The sequence below is a fragment of the Pleurodeles waltl genome, chromosome 8, assembly GCF_031143425.1.
Source record: "Pleurodeles waltl isolate 20211129_DDA chromosome 8, aPleWal1.hap1.20221129, whole genome shotgun sequence".
Lineage (NCBI taxonomy): Eukaryota > Metazoa > Chordata > Amphibia > Caudata > Salamandridae > Pleurodeles > Pleurodeles waltl.
Genome location: NC_090447.1, coordinates 528,095,440 through 528,111,954, shown reverse-complemented (window position 1 = coordinate 528,111,954; position 16,515 = coordinate 528,095,440). Strand labels below are relative to the sequence as shown.

General features: G+C 46.9%; 1 protein-coding gene across 2 annotated transcripts in view; it reads right to left on the bottom strand.

Moving 5' to 3' along the window:
• Positions 1-16,515, bottom strand: part of TPP2 (tripeptidyl peptidase 2) — a 635,278-nt gene that overhangs the window by 283,325 nt on the left and 335,438 nt on the right. For both annotated transcript variants that reach the window (XM_069204557.1, XM_069204556.1), the window contains exons 18-20: positions 14,476-14,592; positions 12,960-13,060; positions 8,341-8,437 (exon numbers count right to left, since the gene is read on the bottom strand). In XM_069204557.1, the coding sequence (XP_069060658.1) occupies positions 8,341-8,437; positions 12,960-13,060; positions 14,476-14,592 (315 nt within the window). The remainder of the gene's footprint in view (positions 1-8,340; positions 8,438-12,959; positions 13,061-14,475; positions 14,593-16,515) is intronic.

Here is a 16,515-nt window from a genome sequence, read left to right as displayed (position 1 = left end):
AGGTTCAGGATGCGAAAAAAGGGCAGGGGCAAGGGTCCTGCAGGCATCTGAGTCAGCGTCGCACAACGCCCATCCAGCTCCATGTCAGAGTCAACAATGGGGATGGTGCAGACACCGGGAGGGGGGTTTGTGGGCACGAGTGGCGCTTGGAGGCTCAGCATTACGACCAGTGTCTGGGAAGGTTGAGGTGGTACGACAGACGCAGTTCCGGATCCAAGCATGTATCCTTGGGTGCCTCAGAGCTGAGGCCAAAGCTGCTGACGAACCTGAAGAAGCCCCTTCAGACTCCTCAGGGCCCAAAGGCACACCAGCAGTGTCTGACTGTCCACTCCCTCGTCTAGTAGGCCGACAGATGAAGGGAAGTGCAAAAACGTTTCACCTTCCTCTTATGCCTCAACTTGCGGAGTCAAGCGCTGGGCCACCATCAGCTTCAGGGACTGCTCCCTCAAAGCCTTCAGATGCATGGCCCAAAACTCTGAGCAGGACTTCAGGTCGGGGTCAAGCTCCAGGCACCAAACGGCACACGAGGTGCGGATCAGTCATGGACATCACCCGACTACAGGACCCACAGGGCTTGAAATGGGTCTTCCTCGAAGACATCACTTGACACACCTGGAGTTAAACAACTTGACAAAAAGTTTTTAAAAAGTTAAAGAAAAAAAAAAAAAAAAACACCACAACCTCTTCAGTTCGCTGTCTGAAAGGGAAAGAAAAGTGCTGTCAGCACCCTGCAGTGGTGCCTATATAGGACCTGTGATGCCATATTCGGCATGGACACCGCCGCCCCCAGACATGTAGCTGATCGATGCCACCTAATGGCACGCTGGTGTACTGTTTAAGAAAAACATCTGGGTCCAGACTGATGCCTAGGAGAAATTCTAGCTGTCTATATCAGATTTCCCTTTTACTAGCCAATTGTTTAAATAAGGGTATAAATGTATTCCCTGTCTTCTTAAATGTGCCACTATTGCTGCCAGACACTGCAAACACTCTTGGTGCTGACTTGATTTCGAATGCTAGCACCTTGAACCAATAGAGTTCTCTGTTTACCACATAACACAAAAGCATTACATGTGCCTGTGGTTCATTAAGAGATGCATCCTTTAGATCTATTGTTGCGATAAAATCTCCTTTTTGCAGTTGTGGTATGACATTCTGCAGAGTTATCTTGAATTTCAGTATTGTTGTGAATTTGTTTAGAAATCTAAGATCTAAAATTGGACAAAGATCCTCCTTGTTTTGGTAATATGAAATATGCTTGAGTATTATCCCTGGTTGATATCGTTTTTGGGCACTCTTGTTAATGCTTGCTGTAGGAAAGTGCCCTCTTTCTTGGCATGGTTACCCCCATTTTTTGCCTGTTGTAAGTGTGTTTGACTGCATCCACTAGGATCCTGCTAACCAGGACCCCAGTGGTTATGCTCTCTCCTGTAAATTTTGGTAACGGTACCCTTCTCTTCCCACATTTGGAATACTGGTCTCCCCATGCAAGGCCCTAGTATATGGTACCCAGGGGCATTGGGGTACCAGAGGATCCCTATGGGCTGCATCAGTTATTCTGCCACCCACACGGAACCCATGCAAAAGGTCCTGCAGGCCTGGCATTGAAGTCTGCGTGGAACAGGTGCATGCACCCGTTTTCACAACAGGTCACTGCTGCAGGTCACTGTAAGTCACCCCTATGGCAGGCCCTCTCAGCCCAGAGGGCAGGGTGCAGGTACCTGTGTATGAGGGCACTCCTGCACTAGCAGAGGTGCCCCCACAAACTCCAGTTCCATTTTCCTGGACTTCATGAGTGCGGGGATGCAATTTTACGTGTGTACTGCACATAGGTCACTACCTATGTCCAGCTACATAATGGTAACTCAGAACCTGGGCATGTTTGGTATCAGACATGTCGAAATCATACCCCAATACTGTTGCAAGTATTGGAACTATGATTCCATGCACTCTAGGGGCTCCTTAAAGGACTCCCAAGCATTGCTACCACCAGTCTTACATGGTTTTCCGGGCAGCCCAAGCTGTTGCCACCCCCCAGACAGGCTTCTGCCCTCTTGCTGCTTGATCTGATCAAGCCCAGGAAGGCAGAACAAAGGATTTCCTTTGGGAGAGAGAGGTAACACCCTCTCTCCCTTTGGAAATAGCTGTGACTGGCTTAGGAGAGGTAGCCTCCCCAAGCCACTGGTATGCTGTGAAGGGCACATTTGGTGCCCTCTGTGCATAAACCAGTCCACACCGTTTCAGGGACCCCCAGTCACTGCTCTGGTGCGAAACTGGACAATGGAAAGTGGAGTGAACACTCTCCTGTTCATCACCACCCCAAGGGTGGTGCTCCGAGCTCCTCCAGAGGGTCCCTGGGTTCTGCCATCTTGTTTCCAAGGTTGGCAGGGACCTCTGAGAGCCTCTGAGTGGCAAAGACAGGCAGGTGACGTCAGAGCCCCATCCTGATTGGTCACCTAGCCAGGTAAGTATCTATCTCACTTTCAGGGCTATTTAGGGTCTTTTTCTTGGGTGGGTCCTCAGATTTGGATTGCAAGATTCCAGAAGGACTCCTCTGCAACCTTCACTTTGACTTCTGGCCTCCGGAACTGCGACTGGAACCTCCAGGACCTGACAAGCTGCCTCCAAGAAGAACAACTCTCTGGCAACATTGTTTCCAGGGCTCCTGCCTGCAATTGGAACATTTCCACCAGCTGTGCATCCAGTGAGGGCGGTGTGTCTTCAGTCTGCACTAGAAGAAAGAAGGAATCTCTTTTGGCATGAAGGAGTCACTCCCCTGCATCCGTAGGCACCTGCTGCAACGACAACCGGCTGCGTGGATCTCCTCTCATCCTGAGCTGAGTGGATCCCACATCACCGGTGGTGGTCCGGAGTAGTCCTCTTGGTCCTCTCTGCCAGCTGACTAACTTCGGGGGAGGTAAGCCCTTGCCTTCCCATGCAGGACAGTACCCTGTGCTCCGCATCTCTTGCAGCTGCCAAGGCTTGTTTGCATCTCTTCCAAGGGATCTTCAGGCGACGTGTAGCTCCAGTCCCCTGCACTCCTTCACGTGATGCACAGCCCTCTGCGTGGTTCTCCCGAGGCGTGGGATCCCTTTTTGTAGTGCTGCGTGGGCTCCTCTGCGACTTCTGTGTCCCACGTCCTGTGGGTGCTGCCTCTGCTCCTGTGGGTCTTCTCTGTCGCTGAGGGCTCCCCTCTGGCTCCCCCTCCTGGGTTGAGTCCTCCTGGGCCTTGCTAGTCCCTGGCAGCTCCGCTTTTCCACTAACTGCAAATTTGCCTTTGCCAAGACTTGTTGGTGACATTCCTGCACCGACACCCGTCTGCAATCTTCACTCCAGCGTGGGACATCTGCATCCATCAGAAACTCTTCTACGGCTACCGAGCTGCAGTGCTGACCCGTTTTTCATCACCATCGACCAACTCCTGCAAGTACAGCTGGGTGGGCTCCTACTCCTCCTGGACTACAGTGACACCTTTGAACTTGGTCCCCTCTCTCCACAGGTCTTCTCCAAGAATCCACCGCTGATTTCTTGTAGTCTTGTCTGGGTGTCTTCTTTTCCTTCCTTTTAGGTGGTTTGGGGAAATTCCAGTGATTTACTCCTGCTTCCCTGGTCGCTGGTAGGTACTTTGTTACTTACCTGTGTGGTTTTCAAGTACTCTCAGCTCCCCTCTCCACATTCCACTTACCTAGGTGGGGGTTCTGTGTTCGCATTCTATTTTATTAGTACATGGTTTGGGCTCCCCTAGGGTCACTATTGGTTATCTACATTTGCACTGTTTTCTAACCTTTTCCATGCCTATTACTGTTTACTAGTGTATATATTTAGTTTATTACTTACCTCCTATTGGAGGGTTTACCCTTCTAGTATTTTGTGGTATTGTGTAACCAACAATAAAGTACCTTTATTTCTGTACAACTGAGTGTTTTCTTTCATGTGTGTAAGTGCTGTTTGACTACAGTGGTTTTGCATGAGCCCTGCATGTCTCCTAGATAAGCCTTGGCTGCTCATCCACAGCTACCTCTAGAGAGCCTGGCTCCTAGACACTGCGTACACTTCACTAAGAGGGGATACCTGGTCCTGGTATAAGGTGTAAGTACCTTGAGTACCCACCACACACCAGGCCAGCTACCTACACTTCCTTTCGGAGTAATTCTTGTACTTCCTGTAACAATCTGATATTTTCCTCTTTTGTAAGGACCACGTTAATTGGGCACTTTACTGGTGGTGTCCTGATTAGTTCCATGTTATAGCCGTATCATATAACGTTTAGCATCCATTTGTCTGTTATTTTCTCCCACTCTTCGAAGAAGTCCTTTATCCTCCTTCCCACAGGCGTCATCTGTGAGGAGGTCCTCTGTACAGAGTCACTTATTACCTGGAATTACCGCTCCTCTTTGCGACTGATCTCCCTCTTGTGCACCCCCTAAAGGGTTGCTGGGATGTGGATTGATGCCAGTTATGACTGAAAGTGTGCTGGGACCCTGCTAACCAGGCAGCAGCACCAGTGTTCTTTCCCTAAACTGTACCTTTTCTTCCACAATTGGCACAGTCTTGGCACTCAGATAAGTCCCTTGTAAATGGTACTCCTGGTACCAAGGGCCCTGATGGCAGGGAAGGTTTCTAAGGGCTGCAGCAAGTATTATGCCACCCTGGGGACCCCTCACTCAGCACGTGCACACTGCCTCAGAGCTTGTGTGTGCTGGTGGGGAGAAAATTACTAAGTCGACATGGCACTCCCCTCAGAGTGCCATGCCAACCTCACACTGCCTGTGGGATAGATAAGTCACGCCTCTAGCAGGCCTTACAGCCCTAAGGCAGGGTGCACTATACCACAGGTGAGGGCATATGTGCATGAGCACTATGCCGCTACAGTGTCTAAGCAAAACCTTAGACATTGTAAGTGCAGGGTAGCCATAAAGAATATATGGTCTGGGAGTTGGTCAAACACTAACTCCACAGTTCCATAATGGCTACACTGAAATCTGGGAAGTTTGGTATCAAACTTCTCAGCACAATAAATGCACACTGATGCCAGTATGGAATTTATTGTAAAATGCACCCAGAGGGCATCTTAGAAATGCCCCCTGAATACCAGTCTGACTCCTAGTGCTAGGCTGACTAGTTTCTGCCAGCCTGCCACAACCAGACGAGTTGCCGGCCGCATGGGGAGAGTGCCTTTGTCACTCTGTGGCCAGGAACAAAGCCTGTACTGGGTGGAGGTGCTTCTCACCTCCCCCTGCAGGAACTGTAACACCTGGCGGTGAGCCTCAAAGGCTCATGCCTTTAGTTACAGCACCCCAGGGCATCCCAGCTAGTGGAGATGCCCGCCCCTCCAGCCACTGCCCCCACTTTTGGTGGCAAGGCTGGAGGAGATCATGAGAAAAACAAGGAGTCACCCACCAGTCAGGACAGCCCCTAAGGTGTCCTGAGATAAGGTGACCCCTGCCTTTAGAAATCCTCCTTCTTAAGTTTGGAGGATTCCCCCAAAAGGAATAGGGATGTGCCCCCCTCCCCTCAGGGAGGAGACACAAAGAGGGTGTAGCCACCCACCAGGACAGTAGCCATTGGCTACTGCCCCCCAGACCTGAACACACCCCTAAATTTAGTATTTAGGGGCAGCCCAGAACCCAGGAAATCAGATTCCTGCAACCTGAAACAAGAAGAACTGCTGACCTGAAAGCCCTGCAGAGACGACGGAGACGACAACTGCTTTGGCTCCAGCCCTACCGGCCTGTCTCCTGACTCGAAGAAAACTGCAACAGCGACGCATCCAACAAGGACCAGCGACCTCTGAAGCCTCAGAGGACTGCCCTGAACCAAAGGACCAAGAAACTCCAGTGAATAGCGGCTCTGTTCAACTACAGCAACAACTTTGCAACTTTTAAAGACCTCACTCTTCCTGCCGGAAGCGTGAGACTTCACCCTCTGCACCCGACGCCCCCGGCTCGTGCTCCAGAGAACCAACCCTACAGGGAGGTCTCCCAGGTGACTGAGACCTCGGGAGTAACCCGTGACGACCTCCCTGGACTCCCATGACGATGCATGCAGAGAGAATACAGAGGCTCCCCCTGACCGTGACTGCCTGTAACACGGAACCCGACGTCTGGACCAAGCACTGCACCCCGCAGCCCCCAGGACCAGAAGGAACCAAACTTCAGTGCAGGAGTGTCCACCAGGCGACACCCGACACCTGCTTTGGACACTGCACCCGGCCACCCCTGTGCCGCTGAGGGTGTGTTTTCTGTGCCTACTTGTGTCCCCTCCCCCCCCAGTGCTCTACAAAACCCCCCTGGTCTGCCCTCCGAGGACGTGGGTACTTACCTGCTGGCAGACTGGAACCGGAGCACCCATGTCCTTCATAGGCGCTTATGTGTTTTGGGCTCCTCTGCACCTGACTGGCCCTGTGCTGCTGGTGTGGTAACTTTGGGGTTGCCTTGAACCTCCAACGGTGGGCTGCCTCTGCCCAAGAACAGACTTGTAAGTGTCTTACTTACCTGACAAACTAACCATTACTTACCTCGCCCAGGAACTGTTGATTTTTGCACTGTGTCCACTTTTAAAATAGCTTGTCATTTTAACCAAAACTGTGTATGCTATTGCTCTAATTCAAAGTTCCTAACTTACCTGTGTGGAGTACCTTGCATTATATGTATTTACTTCAAATCTTGAACTTGTGGTTCTAAAAATAAATTAAGAAAATGTATTGTTCTATATAAAAACTATTGGCCTGGAGGAAGTCTGAGTGTGTGTTCCTCATTTATTGCCTTTGTGTGTACAACAAATGCTTATCACTACCCTCTGATAAGCCTACTGCTCGACCACACTACCACAAAATAGAGCATTAGAATTATCTAATTTTGCCACTATCTTACCTCTAAGGAGAACCCTTGGACCCTGTGCACACTATCTCTTACTTTGAGATAGTATATACAAAGCAAATTTCCTACAAGGATGCACTTTGGAAAATCTCTCTCCTTACATGTCGTCTAGTAGGTGTAGATCCTCATCTTCAGTTTCCCCTGAACTGCAATGCCTCTATTGATTTTGCAGTTTCATGACCCCTTCTTTGCTGTTGTAGTGTTTCCTTTACCACATTTACAAAGAATTGTTCCCCATTAAACGGAGCGTTAATTATATTAGCTTGGACCTCACTCTTAAAACCAGACACCCTTAGCCAAGTGTGTCTTCTTAGGGTGGTTCTTGCCATCATTTGTCTGCTTGCTGTATATCTGCAGCATCTGGAGCCGATTTTAGAAAGGTATTTGCAATATTTTTACCTCCTCTATGAGGGATGCTGCTCTCTTCCAGTATTGCTCAGAGAGATGTTTCATGAGCTCTTCCATCTCCTCCCAACGCTGATGGGCATACCTTTATATCACTGTGCTAGAGTTGGCAATGCACTACTACATCGCAGCGCCCCTTTCAAATTTTCTTCCCACCATGTCCATTCTTTTGCTCTCCTTGTCTGGAGGCAGGCCTGATGTTGTGGGAATATTTGCTCTCTTTGTTGATATTTCTGCAACAATAGTCCGCAAGTACTGTCCCTCTGATATAAGGTGGGTCCTTCGATGAACGCTTATATTTTTCGCCCACTGGTGTTACACACCTTCATGTCGCTGGCTCTTTGAAGGCCTCTCTATCTTGGCAAGTATGCTTGGGAATGTAGGGAGATATCGAGTTTTGCTTCGAGATGGTAATAATTCTCAAGTAAAAAGCCCTACTGTGCTATTTCTTCCTCCCTCTGTACATTGTAGTTAGCAGTCCTTTTGATAAGCTGATTGTACATGCTGATGTCATCTGAGGATGAAGACCTCAAAAGGAAAAGTGTCTATCCCCTCTTCTAGGAAGTCTGCTTCACTGTTTCAACCCTCCTCTGTTCTGGAATGTGCCCTGTAACTCTAGGTCTTTCTCTAAGAAGATGTATTTTACTTCTTTCTCCAAAAGTTCAGGTGTTGTTGGAGATTTAAGTTCTCCGATGTCCTTTGTCCCTTCTGTCTGTTCCATCGAGGATTTCATCAAAATTCTGTACATCTAAAGAGGGGCATTAAACTCTTTCTTCTTCTGAAAATTTGGAGCCATTTCAGCTTTGAGGCGCTTACCTTAGACAGCTCATACCCCTTTGGCCTGTCTGAGAAAGGTTGACAACAATGGAGTAAATTAACCTCACCGTCCACCCAACTTTAACATGGAGTATTCTGTTGACACTGAAACGGAGTAGCCTGCCTGCCAAGCTCTAAATCAAACTCTTAATTATTGGCAAATAAATATTTAAATAGGTGGTCGAGAAAATAGGGTAGTTTAATTTTCATTTTCTGTTAGCTGCATGTAGACTGTACTTACCTGATGAAAACTGTATGTTAAAATTATCTCATAAAGTTGTCGATTGTTTGGCAAAACATCACGGGATCCTAATGGCTTTATTTTAGAACTTAAGGGCCTGGAAAAAAAAAAGAAATAGAATATAATAATTTAGCATAGGACAGGTCATTAGAACAATTGATTTGTGAAGTATTGGCACACTGGAATTGTAGAGGATTATTTATTGGATCATGCAACAACAGCGGAACTTATAATTCTGTGCTAGAGCCCACAAAAGAGAAAGTATCAAATCATGCTTTGGAAACTAGCTGAGAGACAGTCTGTAACTAACCAAGATACCTTTAACAGGAATTCCAGAGCCATTTTGGGGTTGATGCTGTATTCAGTAAGTAATAACAGACAAAGGTACACTTTAGTATCTTACCCACATCGGAGCAGAGGACAGCTTCGTGCCATCCTCCACACCAGTGCTCGTGTGCCGAAGACTGCTCCAAATCATCCTCGCACCTGAGGCAGGAAATCCCTCTTTGTGAGCACCAGAGTTTTTCTTTCTTTAATTCAGCCTCTGGAGCTGAGGAAAAGCTGCTGCAGCAGCCAGAGGCATTTTTTTTCAATATAATGACAAATGGCACACATGGTACACTGATGGCATTACAGTGAAAGTGATATGAGCCGATTGGCTCACTTCATTTTCACTGCATCGGTGCTCAGGGGCAAAGCTCAGCCCCTGGAGCAACAATTCAGATGGGGAGGGGTCATTAGAAAGGGGAAAATCTCCCCTTTCCAATCGTATCAGTCCCCAGTGGATCCCTGCTTGGGGATCGCTGCAGGAGGGCGATTCCCCATCCAGGCGGTCCCCAAGCAGGGATCCACCTACTAGACACCATGGAGAGGGAGAGAGGTTCCTTGGGAAAAGGCGTGTGCTTCCCCTTGCTGTTTTTCTTTAATACAGTTTTCCTGTCCTCTCCCTTGCCTGGGGCAGATGGGGGCAATTACCCCCCATCAATCAATCAAATGGACTTGTAAGGCGCACATCACCAGTGAGGGTATCCAGGCACCGTATGTGCAGCACGGGCCCACCTGGAGGACTCAGTCGAAGAGCCCGGTCTTGAGCTGTCTTCTGAACTCCAGGATGGAGGAGGGAGGACCTCAGGTGGAGGGTAACTGTGTTCCATGCTTTCACAGCGAGTTAGGAGAAGGTGCGTTCTCTGTGGTTGCTCTTGAGGATGCGGGGTGTGGGTGAGGTAAAGGGCAGCGGATAAAAGGTTTCTGATGGGGTGGTGAAAGTTCAGGCGGTGGCTGAGGATGGCAGGTCCTTGGTTGTGTAGGAAGAGGACAGCAATTTCTTATGCAGAGTTGCAAGTTAGTCTTGGACTTGGAGTGGTCTTTGGATAGCAAGCGGATGAGCTGCGTGTCGTCTCCGTAGGAGACGATATTCAGTTTGTGGTTTCTTATGATGTTGGCCAGGAGAGTCATGTAGATGTTGAATAAGGTAGGGCTGAGGGAGGATCCTTGAGGAACTCTGCAGATGGCGGGATCGGGTTAAGAGGTGAAAGGAGGATAGTCTGTGTCCGACCGGAGAGAAAGGGAGCAGTCCATTTAAGGGCGTTTCCTTGGATGCCGATCTGCTGGAGTCTCTTGAGCAGAGTGTGGTGGGAGCCAGTATAGAATGCTGCTGAGAGGTCGAGGAGGATGAGGGCGGCAGAGTGTCCTTGGTCTAAGAGGATTCTGATATCATCCATACCAGCTATCGGGTTTGTTTCAGTGCTGTGATTGAGGTGGAATCGGGACTGTGATGAATTCAGCAGGTTATTTTCTTCTAGGTAAGTCGCAAGTTGCTGACTTTCTCTATTACTTTCAATGGGAAAGGGAACCAGGAGATTGATAATTGGGGTTGGCAGAGGGCCTCTTGAGGAGGGGCTTTAGTCTTGCATGTTTCCAGTCGTCAAGGTTGGTGGCTGTGTTAATGTCCGTGAGTCTGCTGACAATGGTGTTGCTACCGAGGTAGAACATGTGATGAGGGCATGGGTCTGTGGGAGATCCTGAGTGGATGGATTTCATGATGTCCGTGGTCATCTGGGTGGTGATCTGATTCCACTTGTAGAGTCTGTGTATGGGAGGGGTGTCCGGGAGGTTGAGGAGGTTGATGGTGTCAGCTGTAGTGGTAAGTTACTGTAGAAAGTAGTGATTCTGTTGGGAAAGTAGGCAGTGAGGGAGTCGCACAGTTCCTGCATGGGGTGAATGGTGTTCTCTAGTGATGCGGGATTGGCGAACTCGTAAGACAGCGAAGAGTTCTTTGCTGGCACAGTCTTGAATGCGAGTGGCATGGCTTGCTTTCTGGTGCTTTTTATGACCGTGTGATAGTGATTGAAAGCTTTCTTGAGTGTGGTACGGTCGTTGGGGAGTTTGGACCGGCACCATTTCATCTCTAGTTTTTTTGTGGTGCAAAGATCTGGCATGTACAAGCTTGCTAGTTTGGAGGTTTTTGGTGGGTTTGGTGGGGGCGACGGGCCTCGGTCCATTGGTTCAGTCTTTCTACCTTCCTGGAGGGCAGATGGAGGCAATTAAGGGGGGTGGAAAGCACACTGTATGGCAGCAATATATATTTTTTAAATAAATAATGGGTAGGTTTTTCCCAGCCTTACATCAGGCCCCACCCTCACCACCAAAACCTCAACAGTCTTTCTGCTCCCTTGCAGACAAAGGCATCCCATCCCAATGGCAAGCAAGAGAACATTTGATTCTTTTGGGTGTTTTCACAAATGGGCCAGGAGAGTTTGGCTAACTCCCAGTATCATCCCACTTGCATTAGTGAACAGCTGCACTTTTTGGGCTTGCGTAGGCTGCTATCTGGACCAAAATGTACCTGACCCAGGCAGTTCACGCCTCCGCTTGGCTTTTTCTACCTGCCAGCCTGGCTCCTATGATGGAGAGCTCGAGATATCCAACCTATAGCTTTATTACCTAGCCTCACAATTGTTGGTGGTCAATGACTGGCTGGGTTATGGGTGGTCGGATCCGAAATACCAACTAGAGCTCCTTGTCTTAGGGTTTTCCCGTATTTTGGTGCTGCTCTACGGAGGCCACACTTCCCAGCAGCATCCCTGAGGTGCCCTGGATAGTGCTCATCGGGTGGAAGAGCTGCATTATGCTCCACGGGCTGGTGGTCGAAGCTTACCCAACAGATACCTGTATGGCACGGTACTTGGGATGGGGAGGTATCTGCGCTGGAGGGATTTGGCAGATGTGACGCCACTGGTGTTGCACTGCTGGGAGACGTTTGGAGCGGCTCACATATGCTATTGTTTCAAGAACTCAGACAGCAGTACTCCCTTTCAAATACACAATTTCATAAATACCTGCAACTGGGACACACGTTGAGGATTCATATTCCACCTTACATTGCTTCGCAAATTTAGTCTGGTGGAATCTAAGGTTATGAAGGTGCACTGGGGAAAGGCGGGGTGTCCCAACTATATGGCACTCCGAGTATTAATACAATGGTCCCCCTGACGGGCCTTAGATTTCAATGAGAGGATTGGCTGGGGCAGCTAGATGACAGGGACTGGCAGAACACCCTGATGGCCCTTAGAGTTCTGACCATGTCATTGTGACTTTGACATGTCCATACTTACTACCTACACAGCGCATATATAACCCCTGATAGGATGCACAGGTGGGACTCTGGGCCACCTCTCAGTGTCCTTGCTGCCAAGTGCTGATTTTTTTCATATGGTGCGGGCCGGTCCCTGTTTAGTACAGTACTGGGAGGTGAATGTCACTGAGCTTTGCACTATCCTAGCTTTGATACAGACATGGCTCCATTGCTAGTCTTGATGGGTGTACTCAAGAGTGGGGGGGGGGGAACCGGGCGGATTGTGACTTTCTGGGATGGCTCTGCTGGTACCGAAATGAGACACTGTAGCCCAGTGGACATTCTCAAAGCCTTCCTCGCTGGCCCAGAGGAGAAATGGCATTGATTAGTACAACCAACTGGAGAAACCAGTATTTGAGGCTTGGGGTTACCCAGCCAAATATGAGGTAAATGGAATGCAAATGTGGAACCAGACATGTTATGAGTGGACTGCCATGGGGACCCAATGTTCTGATGTAAGTTCGACTGACTATTGCACTGTATGGTCATGGGTGGGCCCAATTGTGACATATGTATGTGCTTTGCTGATGGATTTTAATGTGCCTTGTTATATCTTCCAAAAAACAATAAAAAAAATTATTTAAAAAAAAGTTGATGGCTGGTTTAAAGACAGATTTGTTATAGAGCAGGCTATATCCAAAACTCTTTGTGTTCAACACTGTTCAACATTGTCAAATGAGATCAAAGAAACTGCCTTCCACTGAGCAGCCTTGAAATTACAGGAAAGTGTGGATTAAACCTGACCAAAGATGGATATACATTTAAATTACAGATTGTATCCTTCATCCTGTTAAATAGGTCCTCAATCTAAGAGAGCCTGAGCAGACTCTACCCCTTAAACCCATTGGTTAACTTGCAGCTGGAGCCATCAGGTGAACGAGTAATTAAATTGTATTAATGTCTTTAGGGCATTCACAATTCATTTGCCTCCTGTAATACATTTCAAGGAATGAAACTTATTTGTAGGAATCCAAAAGTGCAGTACCTTAATGTTTGAACCCAGCTCTTCAGAGTTATGCAGGGGGACAATTCTTCGTACTTTAATGTGGACTGTACATCAAATCGAACAATGCCATCAGAAGCATGCTACAACAAAACAAACACTCCTTTTACTTATACATACATACATAATAAAAACTTTTACATAGTTTTTTTATGAACCAAGTGACCAGCTTTCACAAGCATTCATACTATGCTTCGAGGTGATCACAAGTCACTAAGTTCCAAAGGCATCACAAGTAAAAAAACATGTACATAGTAGGACAGCTCCTTATTAAGTAGGATGGTGAGGCTGACAGGTCAAACCACTATCATTATTGCTATAAGGTCTGGAAAGTAATTAAATGTTTTGACACATGCTTTGCCTTTATAACAGTAAATGTTTTGACAATTGCTGCATTTGTCTTTCATTCAAAAAGGCAAATTCTTGCAATGCAATAGTTTTACTTTTTCCAAATCGGATTCAGGGCATTATACACCCCACAACAAATAGATTTAGCCATCACCAGGGCTCAAGATGGAATACTGTTTTGAACATTTTATAACTGTCAGCTAATAATGATAGTGATTTTTACACTGTAACCGCTTAGTCTGAGTCTTTCACTCCATCAATTTCGGAATACACTGGCTTTGCTACCTCCCAATCTGATTCTACTCTGAACACCTACTAAGACAATATTCTAAGGTAGACTCGACCGATAAGACTGATTGGGGACTGTATAAAGGAAGGTGAGCTGCTGATTCAAAAGTACAAAAGTGCTGCAGTCACTGAAAGGTCTAGAGCACCGGGGTAATTTGAGTCAAGACTCTAGATCTGATTTGTAGTGTCTGTAATTTCACAATCTGTGTTTGGTACTCAGACATACACAGTGTTGCAGTAATCCTATCCAAACAACATGCAGGTCCTGGCCAGTTTGGTGTAATGTGATAAAGTGACAAGAGATTCTCTCAGTAGTATTAGGCAAAAATAAGTATTTAAACTACTACTGTGAACTGGTCACTAAATTACAGACTAGGGGTAATCACCACATATGTTTGAATGGCACAAATGATGGAACTGCATGCCTTTCAAAAGACTTGTAGTAATCTAGCCACTCTGAAAGTAGGACTTGGGTGTGAAAGCACAACAAAAGCACCTTGTACTAAATAGTAAAGACTGAAAGTCTCAACTCTAGTTAAACAATAGGTGTATCTCCCACCTAGCATTAACATTTTGTTTATGATCTTGAATCACTGTTTTTCAATTGGCAAATGTGCAGCATGTGTGTTCATATCTGATTTGTAATAACTAAACTGTCAAAATACAGATATTGCAAATAGATTCAAAGAAGATAGATTTTGTGTCACAGTCCCTCATTGATGGCAAATGCTTTATAGTGTAAGCATGAAGCACACAAATTTAAGCTGTCATTTTAAATCTAGATATCTGAAGCAGACTTTAAAAATACATATATTAAAAACATAAAATATAATTCATGTTTAAAAAAAGAAATCACACTTACAATGTTAAGCGGAGAAGCACAGGTAACTAAGCCATGGAAAGAAACTGTATAATCAACACAAACATCGCTGAGGCTTGCCCACCAACGAGCAATACAGAATTCTAATGTTTTTCCACCCTACAGAAAAGAAATAAAAAATAAAAAATAAATGTACTTGAATATTTTCAACATCCTCAAGTTATTCTACAGTAAACGAGTTTCACTGCGACTGCCGGAGCGTAACAAAATCAATACAAGACATTAACTTTGATTGTGCATTCAACATAGGTTACATTAGAGCAAGCATACAAATAAGAAATAAGTTACTAACTGTGACTTATCAAGCTTCAGAGTCACATACTTGAATTATTCCCAGTCCTCGAACTGGAAGTAACTTTTCAAAAGTAGTACAAAGAAATATGTTTTGGAAAAATGAAACCATGAGATTTCGTAATCCAATAATATCATTAGGAAAGACCCAAACTTCAATCATTGCCCCCCCACCCCCCATGTTCCCCCCACTTCCCCTAGAGGTTCCCATACTTCAGATTTCTAGTACACTAGTGTCCAAGGATGTTTTGATGCACAGCCCCTGATTGTGGGGTGGAGGAGAGAGGGTCACATGTGAATCTATGAATGATACCATTGCCGGAGAACAGTAGTTATTTTCAAGTAACTGGTTTCTTCCCCGGCAACAGATCTTTCATAGATTTGATTGCCTGAATCAAGATAGCAAGCTGTATCCAGCACACAATGTACACACATAGAATGCATATCACAAAACTCTTGCTTCACAAATATCAAGAGTATGCAAGAAGAGGCTCACATTAACGGAAAGGTTGACGTAGGACCACCTTGCCCTCAGTGGAGTCTTTAGCAGAGTCTGTACACAAACAGTAGTGTCTTGTGAAAGTGTGAAACTCTTCCACACTGTTGCTGTGAAAGAACATTTTAAGAATGATACGTTCACAAAGATGAAAGTCTGAGGGTACTTTTAGAATAAATTTTGATCTGGTGTATGTAAGGAAATACCTAGTTTTGCATGAATAACCTCAACGTTTAGGACTGATACTGCTGGTTTTTCGACTCAAGAGTGCACAGAGGCCTGCAAACCACACCTCAGTGCCAGTGCTCTGCCACTTAAAATTATGTTTGGCTGCCTGTAAAGAAATTCCTCCCTTGGAATGGTTACCCACTAACTTTTTGCCTTTTGTTGATGCCAGTTATGATAGAAAGTGTGCTGGGACCCTGCTGACCAGGCCCCAGCACCAGTGTTATTTCCTAAACTGTGCCTTTGTTCCCACAATTGGCAAAGCCCTAGCACACAGATAAGTCCCTTGTAAATGGTACGCCTGGTACCAAGGGCCCTGTGGCCAGAGAAGGTCCCTAAGGGCTGCAGCATGTATTACACCACCCTGGGGACCCCTCACTCAGAACATGCACACTGCCTCACAGCTTGTGTGTGCTGGTGGGGAGAAAAAGACTAAGTCGACATGGCACTCCCCTCAGAGTGCCATGTCCACAACCCACTGCCTGTGGCATAGGTAAGTCACCCCTCTAGCAGGCCTTACAGCCCTAAGGCCGGGTGCACTATACCACAGGTGAGGGCATGGTTGCATGAGCATTATGCCCCTACAGTGTCTGAGCCAAACCTTAGACATTGTAAGTGCAGGGTAGCCATAAAGGATATAATGGTCGGGGAGTCTGTCAAATACGAACTCCACAGTTCCATAATGGCTACACTGTATTCTGGAAAGTTCGGTATCAAACTTCTCAGCACACTAAATGCCAGTGTGGAATTTACTGTAAAATGTTAGAGATGCCCCCTGAATACCAGTCTGACTCCTAGTGTTAGGCTGCCAGCCTGCCACAACCAGACTAGTTTCTGACCACATGGGGTGAGTGCCTTTGTCACTCTGTGGCCAGGAACAAAGCCTGCACTGGGTGGAGGTGCTTCTCACCTCCTCCTGCAGAAACTAACACCTGGCGGTGAACCTCAAAGGCTTCTGCTTGTTGTTACAGCACCCCAGGACATCCCAGCTAGTGGAGATGCCCGCCCCT